We start from the raw sequence: 21526 nt of genomic DNA on the forward strand, positions 1-21526 counted from the left end.
TAACAAGGTATTGTTATTGAAATGAAATTCCAGAAAACCTATGGTCCACCAGCTGGTGTTATTGTTAGACTGTAAATCAAGACTTATATGTGCATACATCCATGTGGACCATAGGTTTTTGGACAGAAACAAATGTATTTTGTCCAGAAAAGAACTTGTGAAAATTGAGAGACTATTTAAAAATGGCTATACCACTTCTTAAATATTTGATAAAATGTCTTCCATTAACCCCATTCAATAAAAGCTGTGTGTACACTTCAAGCATATTTTTATTGTTTCCTTTCAAATCCATTGTGGTGCACAAAGATTACAGTTACAAAATATTACCACTGCCCAAATACTGTACTGTACTTACTTCACTGTGCCACAAAAATAAACAAGCAAATAAACAAATAGACACTGACTATGGTTATTGTAACTGAAGTTATATTTTGTTGCATCTGCTTCCCTCTGGTGGACACAAAGAACATTAACCCAATACAACATAATTATTTACATTATACATAACATCACAGTGTGTCTATTAGTTACAATTCAAGTTATATTTAAACATTTTGCATTTACTTTTAAAAACACCGAGTTCAAACAGTCTCGTTCAGTGAAGGGCTAGCATTTCATTGGCTCTCCAAGTTTTTTGGTGCCCGTTTTAACCTATCACAGCCGATATTAGCTTGTATACACTTGAGCTACGTGCCCTCTCATCAATGTATGACACTTAAGCTTTTGTTTAGTCGTTTTAAATTACACATTTACACGAGTATCGATTACAGCTCATATTTTAGTCCTAAACACGCCGTTTTCTCACAGGTGAGCGAAGGATGTTTGTGCTAGCTGTGCCGGGCCCGGGCCGGGCCTCGGTTGTCACGTGATTTTTGGCCTCAGCGAGGCGGTGCCTCGAGCTCGGCGTGCTGCACGCAGACGTGTGCTCAGCAAACACCGTCACATTTGTAAATTTGGGGGGTTTAAAAAATTCCGTATAACAGTTGGATGCGTGTTTAGCTGCTAGCATTCAAACAGTGTTCGCGTTTTGCGAATTGATTAGATGATGAATTTTCTTTCAGGGATACGAACTGATATGTTAACTCATAAGAACTGATTCCGGTTCAGTGGGAAGCTTTGAACTGCTTTCTGGAAAGTGACCATTGTTGTAATCAGGTCGAGGCTGTTATCATTTCCACTTGCTGACTTTCTTAGTGTTTTTTACGGGTTTACAACAGAAAAACAGGGCAAGCTTTTTAGAGTGTCATGAAAGAAATGTCAAGGTAAGTCGTGCATATGACACATGTTTGCCTCGTGAGTGTTTTTGCCCGCGTTTAACACCAACCTGAAGAATAGGCTAAAGGCTAACGTTAGCCAACTGTCACAACAAGGCCTGCAGCCTGCGTTTGCTGGCTGGGTCGCTGTTAAAGGAACTGTGTCAAATGTGTCAAAATATCCGGAAAGTTTTCTCTCTTTGGTTTTATTTGGGAAAATGTCTTTCTGGCGAGATGTCACTTAAACCAATCCTTCCGTAGCAGTTGGCTAACGCTTGCCAGTTTGCTAAATTAGCCAGTTTGTTAGCTTTCCCGACCTGTTTGTAGCATCTCTGCTAACGTTCGCACGCTTCTAGCAGAGGCTGAACAGAGGCACGTTTTTTAAAATTGTCTTCAAAGTTCGACATTGCACCCAAATATATTTTTCAAGTTTGTTTTGTGAGCGATATAATATATTAAACTGGCTGCTGTCTGTGGAGTGTTTACACAGTGTAGTGTTCGCGGCAATAGTAGAACAAGCTAACTGTAAATCCTGTCAGGGGCTTATTAAAGTCTTATTGTTAACGAGTTGGATAGTGGTTCATGTCTTGTCCGTACAGAGCTTGAATGTTTATTAAAATGATTTGGTAAGTGGTAGTGTGCAGTATCTGTTGTTTGACGTGTGTTTGGATCCATGCTTTCATGTTCATCAGCACCATGCCTAGTGGGCAGCAGCCTCAGAAACACTACGGCATTACCTCTGCCATTAGCCTCGCGCCCCCACGAGAAATAGACCACCAGTACACCAAGAAGCTCTGCGACGCTATGAAACCTTTTGGAGTGTTTGAAGATGAAGAGGAACTCAACCATAGGTGAGGAGCAGCATGTTCTTCCTATTTTTTTTCTCTTTTTTTGTACTCTCCAATTTCATTGTATATTCTGTATAATGACAATAAAGGCATTCTATTCTATTCTACTAAGCCCCACTTCCACAAACCTAAGTATGCACAAAAACATACATGTGATTTGAAAAACTAGGTTCAAACATTTGAAGTAAACCTCTCTCAGACATTGGCTTGTACTGCATTTTCTTTGACGTGTACATTAACTAAATTAATGTGCCTGGGCTTGTAAATTCCTAGGACAGCTGACCTTGTGAAAATCATCTTCACTCACTGTATGTGATGAGTGGAAATATCAGATTGTGAAATATGTCCCAGCTAAAAGCTGTTTCTTTTCAGACTTGCAGTTCTGGGGAAGCTGAATAATTTTGTTAAAGAATGGATTGCAGAGATCAGTGAGTTAAAGGTAGGTTTCTACAGATTTCTAGCACCTTTCCCAGTTTCCACACGAAGAATTCATACTATAACTGGGACTGTTCCACTGTCCAGTCCTTTTTATGTTTTCACGTTTTGGCTTATTGAAACAGTTTTGACCCAAAACAGAGTAAATTCATTTTAAAATTACATTTCCTCTACTCTGCAAGGCAAGTTGCCTGAAGATGTTTAAATTGCACTTGTGCTCATTGAATTGTCAATCCCACGCTAAGTACCAAAACGCAATTTGGCATCATATGGACCCAATCTGGCAAAACGAGTCGGAAATTGCAGGGGCTAATTCCTAGGCCAATAGCATATCAGCATGCTGTATTGCAGGTCATTTCCGGGTTCACAGGATGTTCCTAGCAACAGGGGAGAGATCGCTTACATGTTTTGAGCCCTCAAAACTGTTATCCCACACTAGTACTAAAATGCAGTTTGTCATCATATGTGATCCGATCTAGTGAAATTTCCAAGTGCCATTGTCCAAGATAATGTCATCACTGGTAGCTGATAACAGCGCTCAAAACATGTAAGCGATCTCTCCCTTGTTGCCAGGAACATCTCATTAACTCAGAAATGACCTGCAGTACAGCATGCTGATTCATATGTTATTGGCCCTTGCGACTTCCAACGCATTTTGCCAAATCGGGTCACACATGTTCTGAAGTGCTGTTCCATTCCCTACTATACCATTTTGAGCTCTTGCAGACTCACACTCTCACTCACTTTCTGTGTGACCCAGTGTCCATCTGTGACATTTAAGGCTGTGTTGGAGATTTGTGTTTCAGCTGAAAATGTACATCGTAACTGCAGACACCTCTGAAACCATGCACTGTAACTTACAGCATAGCCTGATGTACACCTCCCAAGAAATGTCGACACAGCAATGAACTTTTGTGATTGTTCTCTTCGGTACCGTCGATTCCAGATTGCTGAAATTATCGGAATGACATGAGGGAATGTAGAAAAAAGTGGAAAAATTTGAGAGACAACTATGCTTGCCCCCGGCTAAAACTGACCACAACAAAGAGCTGGGACCTAGAAGAGGAAAAAGTCAGAGCATTTATATAAATCACCAGGACACAACCACACAGTAATGAACACATAATGCACCAGCACAAGCATAAATGCCGGCAACGACATCAGCCATTTACATAGGGTACATCGTAGGCTCTACAAAGATTCATCACAGAAGTCTAAATCAGGTCTGACACCAATGATTACGTTTACTTGTCCATAAATATGCTTCTGTCCAAGTGACGTCAGTTTCATCATCAGTAGGTGAGGTTCACTACGGACATCCATGTGGTTGGGTAATTTTTCTGGGACCTTGTGGAAACACTGTGCTACAATGCTCCAACTACCCTTTAAAGAAGGATAACAGGAATGATGTCTGTATCTTTCTATAGCAGCACCCAGAGTATAATCTTATCATTAGTTTCCTCACCTGTGAGGATGCAGGGGTCGGCTGGGGTCTGAGTGAAATGCATTTCATCAGATGGTGAACTCAAGGCCCCATGAGGACATCCATGTGCATGCCAATTTTTTGTGACCACACAGAGATACTACACTACTATAGTACAGTATAACAGGAATTGTCCATGCAACCAAGATTGGGTGGAGATGATGATTTGAGCTCTAATGGTTTATAAAAATACGCCAAAGCAATCAAACACTTTCTGCTGTTGTGTTTTTAAGAAGCAAAAAGTCATGCTGATGTCACTGTTTCCTCTGCTCTACAGAACCTTCCACCATCAGCTATTAGCTGTGTTGGGGGCAAGATATTTACATTTGGTTCATACCGACTCGGAGTGCACACAAAAGGTATGTGTAGATGCTACTCTGATAATTTAACATTTAGGCAACAAGAAACCTTATCGTATGAGGATTGGTTGGCCCTGCATGTATTGAAGAGCGAGAGGTGTCAGAGCATTATTACCACCCATCACTGAATCCTGTACAAGCAAGTGTGCAACATTGTTTTTGAAAGGCTCAGCTCCCCCTGACCACACTGAAGCACAAGGCTGGCATTGTCATGCTCCTCTGCTATTGAGTGTTTTTGAAAAGGCCAGTTTTGGGGTCAGAAAGCTGGGTAAACACTGGGTGACTGTGGGCTGAAGGCACTGATGTGAGTGTGGTCTGAGTATGCCATTGTTTTAAATCGCAAACAAGTGTGAACAAAGGTGAAAGATTTATTTAAAAACATGAGTATAATAGGAAGTGCTTTACAGTTTATCTTCCATTAAGCTTAAATTATTGATTTGACTAACAGTTAACTGGTAAGCATGTAAACTTTGCAGTATTTTATAAATCAAAGCTCAACAACAAACATGACATTATTTAAAACTGTAGGCTTATTTTTTTTTTGTTAGGATGTTCCACCTTCAATCACCAGAGACGCCACGATATATCATGATACTTAAGTAATGATATACCGTTGCAATTTTGGATATTTTACGATATTCTCAGTATTGCAATAACATAGTGCAAAACTGCAAATTAAGTTCTTAGTCTGTTCTGTTGTTGCTGCAAAATGAAAATGTAGACCAGCACTGTTGTTAAAACCTGTCATTTTACATGTACCTGACAAACTGAACTGTGTGTATTATAGTCTAGTTCAGCTTAACTGAATGCAGTCACATGTGGGATACTGTACTATTACAGGTACTCTGAATGCGAGTCAGTTGCCAGTCATCGGAGAGCTAATGAGTGTCATAAACAAACATTGCGGTGCCACTTACGTGGGTTCCGCTGTTTTGTGCTATGTGTTTATATGGATGCAGGTTTTGCACATAAAGTAAGTGAAGGGTTATTTTCTTAGCTTGTTCTGAATTGGGAGGTAGTTTTGTGAAGCTGTGTTCAAGCCACCCCACCTCCCCCCAAGAAAAACACACACTCACTCTTCAGTTGAGCTGATTTGTTAGCTTTGCTGTCCTTGGCCAACATCTTCTCAGGATGCAGATCTTCTGAAATGAGCCCTCATGCTTCTAGTATTTCTGGAGGACTTTGCTTTCATATGACACTCCTTGCAAATCCCGTGTGTAATATCCATTTCCTTTTGTCTTATTCTTGTTTTTGTTTTTTGTTTTTTAAACCCAAAATGATTCTGTATGCTTGATTTTAATGCAGATGGCACTTTTCTGATTTCTTTCTTGTTTTGCCAACTTCCTCTCACACACTGTCAGTCACCTGCTGACTTCAATAGGAAAAAAATAGCACCATCAAGTGGCCTGAGAAAGCAATTTAAATTCCAGTTCTGAAATTGGTATTGGCAATTTACATAATATTATTTGGTGTTATTGATAGTGTTGCCACATGATACTGTGCTGTATCAATTTATTTAGTTTATTATGATGGCTGGGCAAACATGGGCAGGTCAGCAGTACTTTGATGTAGAAAATGATCATTTATGTTGATTCAAAGTAAACTCGAGTATAACTGCGACCTAAGGGATGTGTCATCACATCCTGAACAGGCACATGGATGCTAAACTGGAAGAAAGGAAAGCTGCAACTCGTCTTATACAGGCCACAAATTGTTTTAGTGACTTTGATAACCAAATTGGTCAACTAGTCAGGGCTTTTTTTTTTTTTTTTTTTTTTCCCTCTCCCCCCTCTCATGTAAATATCCTGTCACCTTGAACATCACTAGTCCTGAGGTGGGCTTTCTGTTGTTTTGTGAAAAACCTTAACATTTTCTAAGTTAAACTTGGGCAACATTTATTATTTGGTGAGTTGTATTCAAACCTTGTAGAACTTCCCTGATCTCAGTAACTCCTCTTTGCAGGAGCTGATATTGATGCCTTATGTGTGGCTCCACGGCATGTAGAAAGAAGTGACTTTTTCCAGTCTTTCTTTGAGAAATTGAAACAACATGAAGAGATTAAAGATCTCAGGGTAAGTCTCGTGGACGTGGCACTGACCTATATATGCCCTCGTGTCCTTTGTTGTTGATGCCTTTTTCTGTGTGTGTGTGTGTGTGTGTGTGTGTGTGTGTGTGTGTGTGTGTGTGTTCTCTGCCCCCTCCAGGCTGTTGAGGATGCTTTTGTACCAGTGATAAAATTCAAATTTGACGGAATTGAGGTAAGTTACATTATGATCCATGTGATCGTCTTAATCACATCAGTGCATGCACACAGTTTACAATAACCTAGTTACTCTGTAGAATATGGTTGTTTGTAATGGGGTTGCTGTGATTCCACAGATTGTGCCGTGCTGCTTTGGACCCTTTTCCTATTTCAACAAGTATAACGTGTTAAGCCCCTGATGACATTTTCTCTCTATTGTTTTACTCTTATGTCTCCGTGTGAGCAGATTGACCTGCTTTTTGCCAGATTGGCCTTACAGTCCATTCCAGACAACCTGGACCTGAGGGGAGACTCCATCTTGAGAAACTTGGACATTCGATGTATCCGCAGCCTTAATGGTGCGTTAAGCCGTCACTACTGTCCTGAGGCTTAAAGCTAAAGCTGGCACCATTTTCCAAAATGACAACCAACTAAAGTTTTTAATCTAAATGCAACCCCTTTTTTTCCTAATGGGGATTTCCATGACTGTAACAGTTTGCCCTTTGTTTTTGTTTTTTTTGTTTTGTTCTTTTTTAATTACAGGCTGTCGAGTAACTGATGAAATTTTGTACCTGGTGCCAAACAAAGAGAATTTCAGGCTGACGTTGAGAGCCATCAAACTCTGGGCGAAACGTAAGTGTTCTTGCTCTTAGTCTGTGTCATTGTTTGTTTTATGGTATTTGGTCACACACAGGATGTGTGTCCTGTATATGTAGACATTTGAATTTACCGTTATAAGCAGTCCTCCCACTTTTCTCAGATTTCATTGTACACTTTAGAGTAATTAATGAGCCTATTATGAATAACATGTTATGTTTCCTCTGGCTGCAGGTCGAGGAATCTACTCCAACATGCTTGGCTTTCTGGGTGGAGTGTCATGGGCCATGCTGGTAGCCAGGACCTGCCAGCTCTACCCCAACGCTGTGGCTGCCACACTTGTCCATAAGTTCTTCTTGGTTTTCTCTAAATGGTGAGATTCTGTACTTCTTGTCTCATCCTCTTCCACTTTATGGCAATATTTCACAGCCCAAATCGATGTATTTACTAAATTCATTACTATCCCTCTGCAGGGAGTGGCCGAATCCTGTGCTTTTGAAACAGCCTGAGGATAGTAATTTAAATTTACCTGTGTGGGACCCCAGAGTGAGTATTACACCAGTGTTTTGCTTTCTCATGGTGGTGTTATGCTCTCTGTTTTGCATGTGCATTGCTGTGTAGACACTGGTAAAGCTATCTGGATGGAGATGTGATAAGTTTGTTGGTGTTTTCTAAATTTGGCTCAACAGCTAGAGTGTAGGTACGTTTCACATCTCTTATTTCATGTCTCCTCATCCCTATGTCCTCATGTGACCACGACATTGATTGGGCCCCCACTCATGAGCTCCACTCTTAACTCTGCTCGGAGGAGGCCTCCCAGAGCAGCTTGGAGCAAGGAAGACTTCCCACCTGGACGTCTTATCAGATAACACACCCCTACAATAGAAAATGCATTAGCAACTTAACTGAGCAGCAGATCTTTTGATCTGGACATCTCATTTATTTTGGAGACTGAGCCCTCCACACTCTGTGTTTAGGGTTAGGTTACATGGGGCAACCCTACCCTAAGTGGTAGGGCTGAGTGGTGTCTGTACAAAATATTTCAGGACATATTGAGACTCCTTTCCAAATGCAGTCATGTTCTAGCATCTCATGTCAACCTCACAGAGCCATGGGGAATGACTTAAACTGAAGAAACGCTCAAGTTATTAATAAACGACTTGAATCTGTGTAAAAATAAAGAACATTTGAGCAAACTTTCTTGGGATTTTATAATTAAAAAAAAAAAAAAAAAGCATTTGATGGTAAATTATTTTGCGTGGTTATTAATGAACAGTTTTTGGTGGTTTGATGGTTGTTTTTAAATGAAAAGTAGTTCTTGGACTTCTTATTTTGCATATTTGTATGTGACAAATTGATTGTTGTTGAATGTAAAATAACTTTAGATGATTGCATCCACACGCCAGGGGGTGCTGCAGAGCAGGGTTGATGAGCCTGTTCTTACTGTCAGAGCAGAAGCAGCTGTCTGAGTCTTTTCCTCTTTTTCTTTTTCTTTCATATGTTTGTTTATACCTTTTGCTTATAAATCTTATTTCAATCAAACTAAATGCTTTTTGCCTTAATTGAAAACACTCAAGCTCTTTGTAACTGCTGTGTCATGTTTATTGTGTCCCTTCAGCAATAAACACTTTTTAAGTGCCTATTGGTGTCCTTTCCGTTCAGTCACTGCTGAGCTGTGGGCTGAAAGTACAGTTTAGATACAGCTTTATTCATGCCACATGTTTGTTGCTGTTAGACATTCATCACAGTCTGGACTGTTAAAAGCAGAAACAGTTTATTTCCTGGTGGTAAGTTGGCATTCTCCCATACATCCTCCCTCCCTCTTTTAAATACAGAGAGGCTAGTACCCAGTGTAAAACCAAGCATATGCAGCATACTAAAAAAAAATGTATCCTCACTTTCCTGACAGGCTAAATCCAGATTATGATGCTTGTCATGCAGCTGATATTAAGGCTCATGGTGCACATGCAATATTTTGAGTATTTTGTCATGCTGGCAAACATGAATAGCTCTTATTTGGGAGAAGATATGAAAGATTTGGTTATAACACACAGATAAGAAACACATGCCTCTCTTTCAGAAATTGTTTCTATAATTCCTCCATCCTCACATTGCCTGAGGGGAAAAAATGCAAATGAGGGAAATGTAAGGCAAGCAGAGTGAATTGGGATGTACTCTGTGGGTGGGTGGGATGTGTGTACCTTTGGCTTTATGCTGCCTTTTAGCGTGTGTGGGTTGGTGAAATCGATCTTCTCATTCAGTTTGGTGGGTGGAGTGTGCTGATGCAACAACTCCCTCATCTGCAGTGAAACCAATCTGTCCCCTGTGCTGTTTCTTTAATCAATTAATTAAACTTTAACTTTTTTTATTTTATTTTAGGTAAACCCAGCTGACAGATACCACCTGATGCCCATCATCACCCCTGCCTATCCCCAGCAGAACTCCACATACAATGTCTCCACGTCTACGCGCACCATCATGAGCGAGGAGTTCAAATACGGTAAAGAGTGAATCAGCACTGTAGAACTGAAGTTGGTTAATTAATGTTTTCCAATTTACACTCCGCTGTACCTGAGTGCTGAATCATCAAACCTGTCTTTGTCATGAACAGGTCTCAGCGTCACAGACGAGATTCTTCAGGGCAAAGCAGAATGGTCCAAACTATTTGAGCCACCCAACTTTTTCCAGAAATACAAGTGAGTAGTTTGTTTTTGTCGGCAAAAATACTTTTCTTTTCCTCTCTCTACAAAATGAAGAATTTTTTGCTCTGAATGTGCCTGGCACATATTTTAAAAAAACAAAAAAAAAAAAAGTGTTTGCAGTTGAAACTAACTGATGCAACTTCCTTTTCCCCCTTAACAACTTATTGTTTTTATGGTGTGGGCAAATTTGACTCATTTGTGGTCAGTGGAGTTTGGTTGACTCACTTTGTTTATGAAAGTTCCTCCCACACACACAGTTTCTGCTAAGTTTTTGGTGCTGCTGCATCACTAGAGCTACATTGGTCACCTGAGCAGTGGTGGGGCTGTTTATGGTGTTGTGGGGCACAAAAACCATGGATTTTGCTCATCAGTGTAGCATTTATACTGCAATAAAGTTTAGCTTCGCTTTGGACTGGTACAAGGTCCTTACAACTTCACAGTAGTCCATCGGCAAACTGACTTTGACTTTTGTCTTTAATGGCATAACTTGGCTGACTGCTTTTATTTTTTGCTGCAGACATTACATTGTTCTCACTGCCAGTGCATCCACGGAAGAAAACCACTTGGAATGGTGAGTGCCAAAGACCAGGAGGAGACTCGGTAGCTGTAAATCTATAAATCATCTTCAGTTGTCATCGTCTTTGAAGTACATTTCAGCCTGCCAGTTTGAATGCCAACATAGGTTTTCATTTTGTTTATTTGTGTGTGAATTTCATCAGTACTTAAAGTTTTGCTTAGAAGATCCTGTACTACAAAGTGTATGAAAAGATGAATGTAGCATCAGTGTCTTTGCAGAAGTGCGTGACTTTTTTTTTTAAACAAAATGCACTTGTATAGAAGTGTGGGAAAACTACCTTCAGCTTCATTCATCTACCTTAGTAAACACTTTCTGATGAGTTTATAGTAGGGCTACAACTAAAGATTATTTTGGTAGTCGAATAATCTGTCAATGTTTTTTTATATTAGTCAACGATTATTCTAATCTTAACTCACCTGTTCAAGCTTGCCCACCTGTTAACGTCACCTTGTTGTCTCTTAATGACTCATAAAAATACGAGTTTGAAACTAATCCAGTTAATTTAACTTTAATGTGACATCACAATAAATATCAAATAAACAATGCATATTATGGAGTTTTTATTTTTAAATTACAATTTAATGTGCAAATAAAAAATTGAACAAAATAGATGGGTTTAAAAGTATGACGCTTTGACGGTGAAATTCCACATTGACTACAAAAATTTGTCGATGTCATCGCTGAAGCCCTAGTTTATAGTCTCAGCAACTTGTGTCAGGTCTTATTGAAGACAGCATAGTGTTTATTTTAGAGTCAAATGAAGGGTACAGCAGGTCTGCCTCGTGATTGTGTCCTGTGCACCGTCCTTATTTTTCCTCAGAGATTTTTCCCAACTGCCAAATCGCTCGGCTTGAGGCTTTAAAAACAGGACTTCACTAACGAGTGATGTCATAGTGACTACGTCCATCTTCCATATACAGTCTATGTCCTGTACACGATTTGGAAGTCAGGAAACTGTACCGTGTGCTGTAACTAGTCCAGTCGTCCTGTGGCATTGCTTATGACCTGTAGTGTAGCTACTGGGTGGCAGAGAACTCCATCACTATGGTTATTATGGTAACATCCATTCTTCATCCCATACAGTGTGTACCCTAAACATGCACAAAATAAAGCGCACGACTGAAAGCAAAACGAGTACACCAGGGTCCTATACCATGAAGCAAGTTCCGCATGTGCTTGAACCGCTCAGCTTTTTTAGCCATCATAAACTCACTCAGTGCTCAGCTGAAAAACAGGTTCTGCTCCAGCACTGCAAACTAGCTGGTCTGGAACCAAGAATGAGTGACACAAGCAGCGGAAGGGCGTGACTCTGCAATCTCAATGTAAAGTTTTCTACCACTATTTCACTGCAAGGTGTGTATTACATGAGAAAAGCAATGCGGCCCTGAATTAGGTTGGCCCCTAAGGCTGAACTTTGTATCAGTTCGTAACAGATAAAAGGACGCAAAGTGCGTACTTGTCATCTTGCTTGTAATGGCTGTCTGTGTTTACCTCTGTACTGCACACAGATGCTGCAGTAGTTTTGTTTGGACAGTAAAATATGTTTGCAGCACAAGAAATAAAGTTTGCAAAAGGGGAGGGGGGGGTGTTCTGCCACGTTTGTGCCCTTTGGCTTTCGTTTCCAGACGAGGACCTGCCCACACTAATACATAAAGTATCAGTTCACAAAGCGCAGTGGAAACGCAGGCCTGTTCTTAAGTGGTTTGTCGGTTCATTGGAACCAGCACCAGCACTGCCACGAGCACCAGCACCTCGTCAGTGGAAATGTGGTATCAGTGGTTTTAGTAAAGTACGGCTTAACGAGCTGCACATATAAAACGTATTCCCCCAGCAGAGAATCTGCATCACACTGAGAACATGCTGTAAATAAGACTCAGTGAAAGTGTGTCCAGCTGTTTTTACACTTCTAACATAAGCTGCTGCCGACAGTTCTAGCTTTGATTCTGTCCGCTGCACACTCGGCCACTTTCATCGTACAGGAAACCCCAGAGTTACCTGGATAAGCTTGGGTCACGTGTAGTTGGTGCGTTGTAATGTAAGTTCATCTGCACTGTTGCTCTGAGACATTCATCACAGTCTGGCCATCGTGGACATCTGCACGCACTTATGTTGAGGGGTCCATGAAACTGACTTGGCAGATAATAGAGTAATAATATTGATTGAATGCATCAGTGGGGAAAGATGAATATAGATAAATATATAGCACAATCCTTGATTGCTGCGCAATCACCATTAACTTTGACCTGTACCTTCCTTGACTGTGTCCCGATGTTTCCCCCCAGGATCGGCCTGGTGGAGTCAAAGATTCGTGTTCTGGTGGGAAACCTGGAGAGGAACGAGTACATCACCCTGGCTCATGTCAACCCCCAGTCCTTCCCAGGGTCCAAAGAGAACCGGAACGAGTGAGTCCAGCTTCACCCACAAACACAAAAGCAGAGCACAAACAAACATGTGTTCTGCTAACAGAACGTTGTGCTCTTTTTGTGTTTCTGCTACAGGAACGACTTTGTGTCCATGTGGTTTATTGGGATCATCTTTAAGAAGGTGGAGAATGCAGAGAGTGTGAACATAGACCTGACATTCGACATCCAGTCCTTCACAGACACTGGTAGGCCCACTCATATCACTCTTCTTTTTCTGTGAGTAGAAGGGTGCTGTTAAAAAAGGGTCTTACACTCTAATGGGGGGAAAAAAGACCAACAGCTTGGTTTAGTGAAAAATGGGTTAAACAGGGTTTCCACCAGCCTGTGAAATCTAACTTTCTTAAAAGTAATTTTAATTTCAATTTCTTTAATTTTTATTTAGTTTTTTCTCACTATTTTTTTAAGTCAGTTGAAGTGGTTATAGTTTAGAAATGTCTTCAAGAAAAGTGTTTCTATTACCTGATAATTTCAAGGAAAGTTAAACGTTTGAAAATTAAAGGCAGCTTCTCATTTCTTGGTGGGTTGTAAGCCAGCCTGACACTCACTGGGTTTAGATGTTGTAGACTTCACAGCACCCAGCACTGGTAGTGGTCTGCACCCTGTTACCTACGATCCAGCCAGAGAGACCTGCTATCCTCTTGCTTTTGCTGTTGCTGGTCCTCGATTAGTTTTCCCCTCCATCCTTTTATTGGTTTCAGGATGACCGCAGTAAGGCTGATGTGAAGGTAAAAATCAAGTGTCCCGAGAGAGAGCACTGACATAGTCGGGTGTGGTTCACTGATTGATCATTTGATATCCTATCCTATCAGTGAACGCCATTCTAGTTGTTTTTTTTTTGTTTGTTTTTTTTAAATAAATTTAACCTTCTTTTCTCCTTTATTCAAAAAATTACAGCCACAAATCACAGAAGTGAGTTCACATGTTGTGCAGGGTCAAGGTCAGCTCAGTACTGGCAACCATTTCAATTCGGTTACAAATTCAGTTTTTACTTCTCAAAAAAAGTGTCTTTAAAGTGTTTCTTGTTGTTTAGGAAGTTTGAATTTGCAAGATAAATCTGCTTAATTTTTCTCCTCCTTTTCTGTCATTCCCAAATGTGTATATGCCGCTGATCGCCAAACACATTCCCGGTAGCTGCACAGTAAAATGCAACTCGTTGTACATCTAACCCAGTCATCAAATTTTAACAAGTACGACAAAACAAAGTACAAGTTGACATTTCTAAACAGTCATTGTGAACTTAAATAAGCCATTTAACTTCTCCACACACATTCACAGCTTCTTAACTTTTTCCATCTGTTCAAAGGAAGGACGGCCTCAGTGCATCTTGCACTACGTTTGTGCGCACCAGCATTGGTGAGAGGTTTCTGAAACTTGGCAGAATGGGGTTGACTTCACATTTTGCAGATCACGCTGACGTTGCAACAGCACGTCCCCTCGTCCCAGCTTAACTTTTTTTTTTATAGTGAAATTTTTATTTTTAATGTCAAAACAAGGACCCTACATTTCAATCCTACACAGTCACACAGATTCACAAATCACTGGAGGCAGCTGTGTTCTGAAATGTAAAGTTACCGTATGAGTCAAATTTGGTGGCTTTTTAGAGCACGTAGTGCTTCAGCTCTGTTGAAAATGTGCTGTGACAGCAAGGTAAAGTGGGGAAAATGTTTGTTTTTTTAAAAAAAAAAACAAAACTATACAGTAAAAATACTTTAAATAATAATAAAAACCTTTCCCACTTTAACAACCAAAACATTCAATTCACAGTGGCACATTTCTTACTGTGTGCATCTGCTGATGTAGGTTATGTACTGACTTTGGATAAGTACCTCATACAAATTTAAAAACAACTAATGTAAGTGTAGTTCTAACATAAAACAATTAAAAACACAAACATGCTACACTATAAAGTGTCAGTACCGGAGCTGCTTTTCAAAACTGCCTTCATGGCAAAATTCAGCTTTAGAAAACGGCAGAACGCAGCCACAGCTCACCATTTTCTGTCTGGGGTTTCAAAATGTTATTGAACCAAGAGTTTGAGTTTTACTGAGTCAAACTACAGGAAATGACCAGAGCTTGTGTGTGTGTGTTTATACAGATGTATCAAACATTTGTATTCATTTATAGCAATAGTCAATCAACAATGACGTGACATTGTGCTAATCAGTGTACAGACAAGCCAACAACATCAACATGCTGAAGGACGGAATGAAGATTGAAGCAACACACGTGAAGAAGAAGCAGCTCCATCAGTACCTGCCTCCTGAAGTGCTGCAGAAGAAAAAAAGAGTAAGATGTCTTTCTTTGCAAGTTATTCTGCAATGATTGTGTCGTAGTTTCTCCTTCTTTTAACAAATCTGTCCTGTTTTTTTTCCTTCTGCAGAGCATAGCAGAGTTGAACCGTAGCTCTAACGGTGGGAGCTCCAAGCGGCTCTCCCTCGACAGCAGTCACCTGGACAGCTCCAGAGACACAGACTCAGGGACTCCCTTTAACTCCCCAACCAGCAAACCCTCTAAGCCTGCATCTGACACAGACGACAGGTGTGATGTACTAATAGTGTGTCATTTTTACTGTTACTGTTGTCATTAAATTTATTGGGGTGGCTGTAGCTCAGGAGGTAGAGCAGGCCATCTACTAATCGGAAAGCTGCTCCAGTCTGCATGCCAAAGTGTCCTTGGGCAAGATACCGATGCAAGTATAATATCGGAGTATAAATGTGTGTGAATGTTAGTAAGCACTTAGCTGTAGAAGGAAGTGCTTGCATGAATGGGTGTGAATGGGTGAATGCAAATGTGTTGCATGCTCAGAGTAGAAAATCACTATATAAGAACTAGTCCGTTTACCATTTATTAGCCATTTACAATCCTGTATGTTTATATTTAGTTATGTCTTCTTTTGGGGGGGTAGTTGTAGCCTCAAATTCTCATTGTGATGTGTTTTTGCAGTGTCAGTCCTCCTAAGCAGCTTTTTGTGGAGGGCTCCCCAGCACCTGTTGCTGCTGCTACTGCTGCTGCTAAAGACCAGGGCATGTCCATCCCTGTCATTGGTTCAAGTGAGTTAAAATAAAAGTATTACACAGATGATGTGTAATGTTTTTTGTTTTTTTTTCCCATCCTAACAAAATTTCTTTTTAAAATGAAACACTATAATTAATGTAATTTAGTCAGTTCCATTGCAAACCCATTATCTGTATAGATAAGAAATGCCAACTGAAATGTTCAAAACCGAAAAATAAACACGTTCATAAGGAAATGTAGAAGTTAAAATGTTAAGTTGATCTCTGTGTCCTGTTCTAATTTCGCAACTCTGTCTCCTCCTTATCCCGAAGAACCTCCTCTCAAAGCAAAGCCTCCTTCCCCACCATCCAGCAGCTCCATCAGCAGCAGCGTGAAGCCCACCGCCACCAGCAGCCCCAGAGAGGAGCCCAACGGCCTGGAGGACTCAATCAACGGAGCTCCTTCCAAGAGACCACACTCACCCACACAAGAGGATCCAACCAAGAGGCCGAAAAACACAGAAGTAAGCATTTATTATTTATTATTATTAAAAAAATAAATAAATGTACTGGTTTTTAAAGTCCTAATATTGACACTGATCTTTGTTTTGCTGCTGCAGGTGGTGTCAAATGATGACTCTACATTCAAAGAGCCATATCCACCATCCTCTGACTCCCATACACACGGAGAAACATCCAGCATAGTAGGTGTTACGGCCTCTGTGTCCACCTCTGTTAACTGCTAATAAAGATAAAGTATTTATTCATTTAAGGCAAGTGAAAAAAAATCTTTTTCTCTTGATCGTTAGACTTCTCTCCCTGGATCAAAGGCAAAGCCCATTCCAACCGTCGATACCTCAAGAACACAAGTAAGTATTTTTATCACAGACTTTGTGTGGTTGGCTCTGTTAAAGCAGCAGACTTTAAAAGAAGTGAGATGATTTCTAATGTTTTTTTTTTTTTTGTTTTTTTTTCCTCTTTTCTCCTCCCTCAGAGACTTCCCAGCATGGAGCTGCCAGACGCCTCCTCGCCTCTCCCTGCCAGTAACAGCTGTCGCGTCGTGAAAAATTCCATTAAACTGGCCCTCAACCGCCACAAGTGAGTTTCATCAGCTCTATTTTTTTTCCTAGCACATTCAGCAGTTGAAAGTACTGCAGTTATGTGATCAAGTTTCTGATGCGCCGTATGTTCTGCCCTGTTTGCTTCAATGTGTAGTATCACACCTCCCAAGCCCCTAGTGTTTGAGGACACCCTCACCACAGACGCTCCTCCTGCCACCGAGGAAAAGGGCATGTCCATTCCTGTGATTGGCTCAAGTGAGTATCTGTTCCTACAGGGTTTTTTTTTTTTTTTTTTGCTCAAGGAATAGCAGCAAATATTTGATATAATTTCCTCTTGTTCTCAGTGTGGTGATTAAGCTTTTAACCTCACCAATTTTGGCGTGAGTCCTGGAACTTTTCATTCTTGACTTTTTATTCTGGGGAGGTGCTGCTTCAGTTTGGAAGAATTAGTTATATATGAGTATGTGGGTCGCACCCATGGAAAACTCACCAAATCTTCTCTGCTAATGCCAAACAGCTTATTGTGATCTTGACTCTTGTTTGGAGCTTCTCGTACCCCAGGGATGTCATGACATCATTTTTTTTTTTTTTTTTTTAACCTGAAGTAAAGTCACTGCTGCATCCTGCCAGTGATCAGACTGTGTTTGCACTGAAAATATTAATCAGTTAACAGCCTACTCTTCCTGTTTGCCTTAAAAGGACAGGTTAATCGCGCTGTGACCTGTTAATTAACAGGTCGGCAGAAAAATCCAACCTCTGGTTGAAAAACACTTTGTTCTCGTGTTCTTGGTGTACTGCTGCCTTTGCCCTTATTTATTTTAACAAAATAAATAAGGTACCTCAGGAATTAAGCTTGTCTAATCGAATTCTCCTGTTTTTGTTTTTAACAAGATAAATAACCCAGATGAGCATTATCAGGAGTAGCGATCCTGGATTACTGAGTAGGTCTTGGATCTAAGACACAGCAAGAACGTAGAAAAACTCAAATTAACTGCTTACAGAAAGATTGACAGCCTTTTAAATCAGACAAAAAAAATTCTATTACACAGCTTCAATAATTGGAGTAGAAGCAATAGTAAACCACAAAACCATGCAGGACAGCACAGCATTTATTTTAAATGGGTCAACATCAGCGCATTACCAGCAGGCGTCCTAGATGTGGGGTCTGACATTAAAATGACCTCCAGCCTGGGATTTTTGTGCAGGGTGCTGATAAAATGATCTTGCACTCATTTCTGAGCCACAAAGGCCCAGTTCAAGTGTTTTTCCATCCTAGTGCTCAGCTGTCGACCTTGATGATGTGTTGGAGCTGCGAGTCAGAGACCACCCTCCTGCTGCATACTGCAGGTGCTCCTCTGCAGACCTGCTATTTTATGATAAACGCATCATATTTTCTGTATCATTTCACAATAAAATCCAGGGTTCACGATGTTGAGATGGTCCCAAACATAATACGTGACTTCTACATTATTTTTGAGGTCTTAGGAAGAACTGATTTTTAAAAATCATCCTGAGAGTCTGGTAGTGAACATGGCAACAGGAGGGAACTTAGCAGGAGTTCAGCTGAGGGCCGTAGAGCAGCATAGGTTGGGTGTGGACCGGGCAGCGCTGCTATCCCCTGCTGTGAAGCCGGAAAACCTTGTCCTTATGGCTTAGCTTAACACAGCAGTGCTAAGGCTAGTGGAAGAACTCAATAAGTTTTACAGTTATATAAGAAATGGTTACATCAAGATTAGCTAACCCAAACGCATGCTCACTTATATGCAGAACTGCAAATGTTAGCGACACGGGAGTCAAATGAACACCATTTCTGTCCCTGTCTTTCTCTCCGCAGAACATGTAGCATCCAAACATGTGGTGCCCCCCATCGGTAGCTCCATCCCCACGCTAGTGAGCCGAGGAGCCGACCCTCTGAACGGAGCAGCCTCCAAGAGACCCCACTCGCCATCAGTGGAGGAACAGGCCAAGAGGCTGAAGGAAACAGAAAAGGCCAGAATCCACATAGCTTGAACTCCAGACAAAGACTGGATTCATACAGACAACCGAGGTGAGGGGCTTTACAGTCAAGTCGAACACCAAGGACATGACTTCACGCAGCGACGGGCAGCGGCATTCAGGTTGGTCAGTCTGAAGCGTGAAGCAGCAGCACAGACACCTCACCTCAGATCTCAAGATTACAGACTTGCCAGTGGATAGGGGATTTGGCCATTGCTGTCACAGCAAGAGGAGAAGTTTAACCCCCACAGTCTCGGAGATACGACATGAGAACTAAAGCAGCAGGTTTTTTTTTGTTTTGTGTGGGTTTTGTTTTTTCTTTCTTTTTTTTTTAAACTCAGTGTTTAGAAATGTGCCCATTACAAAAGAAAAATGCTGTTCTTCTTTTCATTGTCTCCTTTTTCTAGTTGACATTTAAAGAAAAAAAAAAAAAAAAAAAAAAAAAGCCCTGATCATTTATCAGCACTTGCTACATACGCTTCTGGTGTATGCTGATTTTTCTTTTTCTTTCATTTTTTTTTTCTGTCCTCAGCAAAAACCTGTAAATGTTGATGTACATAATTTTTTTTTGTCTTAAAGGAGCAAAGGATCACTGTTAAAACTTTTGACCATTCTATTGTAGTTTTATCTAAAAATGAAAAAAAAAAATATATAAAAAAAAATTGTACTTTTCTTTGTTTTCTTTACTGCGCTTGTCCAAAAACAAACTGTCCCCTGCCCTGGATATCGTCAGTAGACACCGTGTAGGTTTGCATACACTTGCAGGGAGGGTTTAATGAGGGTTTGCTTGGACGTGATTGATAGTAAAACTGCAACTCTTTAGAGCAGCGTGGACGCCAGGTGTAGGTGTGCGAGTGATCTTAGGCAGCATGAAAGCTTCTCAGGGGCTGGTAAGAGCAAGGAAACCTTGTCATGACAACAGGAACAGTCATCAGAACCATATCAAAGTGCTACAGACGCTTATAGTTCAATTCAACTGAGCTGCGGTGTCACACCTGTCTCGGATTAAATGGAAAGGTTGACTTTTCTGCTCATGTTTGTTCAATCCCGAGATGTCAGAAAGGTGCGTTCGACACAGAGTGAGCGCTGAACAGTTTAGACGGCCCCTAGAAAGTGTTTTCTTTGTGCATATTTCTGATTGTCTGACACAATCACCTCTAGTCCATCAGGAGGACTAAACAACAAAGTGTTCAGGATACTGTTTGACCCCTCCCAAACACCCCCTCCTCCACCTGTTCACTGTGGTCTGGTTTTGCTTGTGAAGCCTGGTCCTTATAAAAACCAGGTTCTGGTTGTGAGTGCATTTCATGTCCTTTGGAAAGTTTGTGGTGCTTTGTGATAAGAAGAAGAAAAAAAATGGTTTGAAGCTTTTTGAAGAGTTGTGCCGGTTTGTGTGTGTATGCATGCATATGTGGTTGACTGTGTGTGAGCGTGCATGCATAGATGGCTGTGTTTGTGTTGGAGAGAGACAAAATTCCCTTCTATTTGGGTGTTAACCCTCTGCGCCTCCTGTGGAGGTTCTTAAACGGCATCTCCTGGGGCCACTAGTGGCAGCAGTGGTGGTGGTGAGGAGGGGGGGGGTCAGGAGATAACGACTTTCTTGCCTTGGGCCCCAACCCTCCGTCATGAAGCTGGGTGTCTTTGCATTTGATTTCAGTAGAGAGGATATATATATATAAAATATTAAAATATATATCTATACACAGTAAAGTAATGCTAATGGGGCACCCTCTTCAATGGAGCAGGTCGACAGTTGGGACACAGGCTTTTTCCAGCATCAGTTTCCCTACCTAAATGTACAGAGAACAGTTTTTTTCAAAAGGCATATTCTTCATTATTTGGGGGTTTTCTTATCACTTTATTTATATTTGCATATTTGTACCATGTGATTTTCTTTTTTTTTCTTTTTTTAAACAGCATTCATAGCAGGTATGTCTTTCAAATTAAATCTGCGCCACTCTGTTTCAGACGACTCATGTTTTACTGTTCAGAAACCTTTAACAAAACAGGTCCTTTAGATGTTTGTTTCTAAAAATGTATTGAAAGGGTATTTTTGTATGTGTTTATCACTTCCTTTAAATGAACTGTACACCCATTAAACCCCTAAAAACAATGAGCTGTCTGTGGTCTTTTTTTATTTTTTTTTATTTTAATAGTTTTTTGTTTTTGTTTTTTTATTGCCTTGACGTCACATGTAAAGCTGATATAACATGTTTGATTTCCTGGAAAATTTGCTGCTGTTCAACTGAATAATAAAATATATTGTAGGAATTGATAAATGAGAGCCAGTAACTGCATACTCCATCATGTTTCCAATAGTCTTTAATAACTGGGTCCATCAGGCAAACATGGAGGATGTTCTGAAGTGCTGGGCAAAACTAGGAAGTTTATGAAGTACCAGAAAAAGCTTAAGAGACAGGATGATTTTGTTTTTTGGTTCTGTGTGATGTCACGGAGTACATAAACCAAATGTGGGTGTGTCAGGCACACAGCTGTGACTGTAACCACAGAAGCCTGCTGTTCACATCTTTAGTGTGGGACGTTAAATCAGGAGAAAG

General features: G+C 40.6%; 1 protein-coding gene across 2 annotated transcripts; it reads left to right on the forward strand.

Annotated features, from left to right (window-relative positions):
* The first annotated feature begins 674 nt into the window (after positions 1 to 674).
* On the forward strand, positions 675 to 21081 carry papolg (poly(A) polymerase gamma). 2 transcript variants are annotated; one of them, XM_030747749.1, is made up of 24 exons: positions 675 to 807; positions 1946 to 2104; positions 2474 to 2540; positions 4297 to 4378; positions 6341 to 6450; positions 6583 to 6636; positions 6868 to 6979; positions 7164 to 7253; positions 7452 to 7590; positions 7691 to 7763; positions 9597 to 9717; positions 9829 to 9913; positions 10437 to 10490; positions 12779 to 12898; positions 12995 to 13104; positions 15084 to 15205; positions 15300 to 15457; positions 15863 to 15969; positions 16246 to 16436; positions 16533 to 16616; positions 16722 to 16781; positions 16907 to 17010; positions 17128 to 17228; positions 18808 to 21081. In XM_030747749.1, exons 2-24 carry the CDS (start codon positions 1950 to 1952, stop codon positions 18981 to 18983), a joined length of 2475 nt encoding a protein of 824 aa, XP_030603609.1. In that variant the 5' UTR covers positions 675 to 807; positions 1946 to 1949; the 3' UTR covers positions 18984 to 21081. The 2 variants fall into 2 exon arrangements, with proteins under 2 accessions (XP_030603609.1, XP_030603608.1); XM_030747748.1 differs by lacking the exon at positions 675 to 807 and adding an exon at positions 873 to 1262.
* The last annotated feature ends 445 nt before the right edge of the window (positions 21082 to 21526 follow it).

Source organism: Archocentrus centrarchus, chromosome 15 (assembly GCF_007364275.1).
Source record: "Archocentrus centrarchus isolate MPI-CPG fArcCen1 chromosome 15, fArcCen1, whole genome shotgun sequence".
NCBI classification, from domain to species: domain Eukaryota; kingdom Metazoa; phylum Chordata; class Actinopteri; order Cichliformes; family Cichlidae; genus Archocentrus; species Archocentrus centrarchus.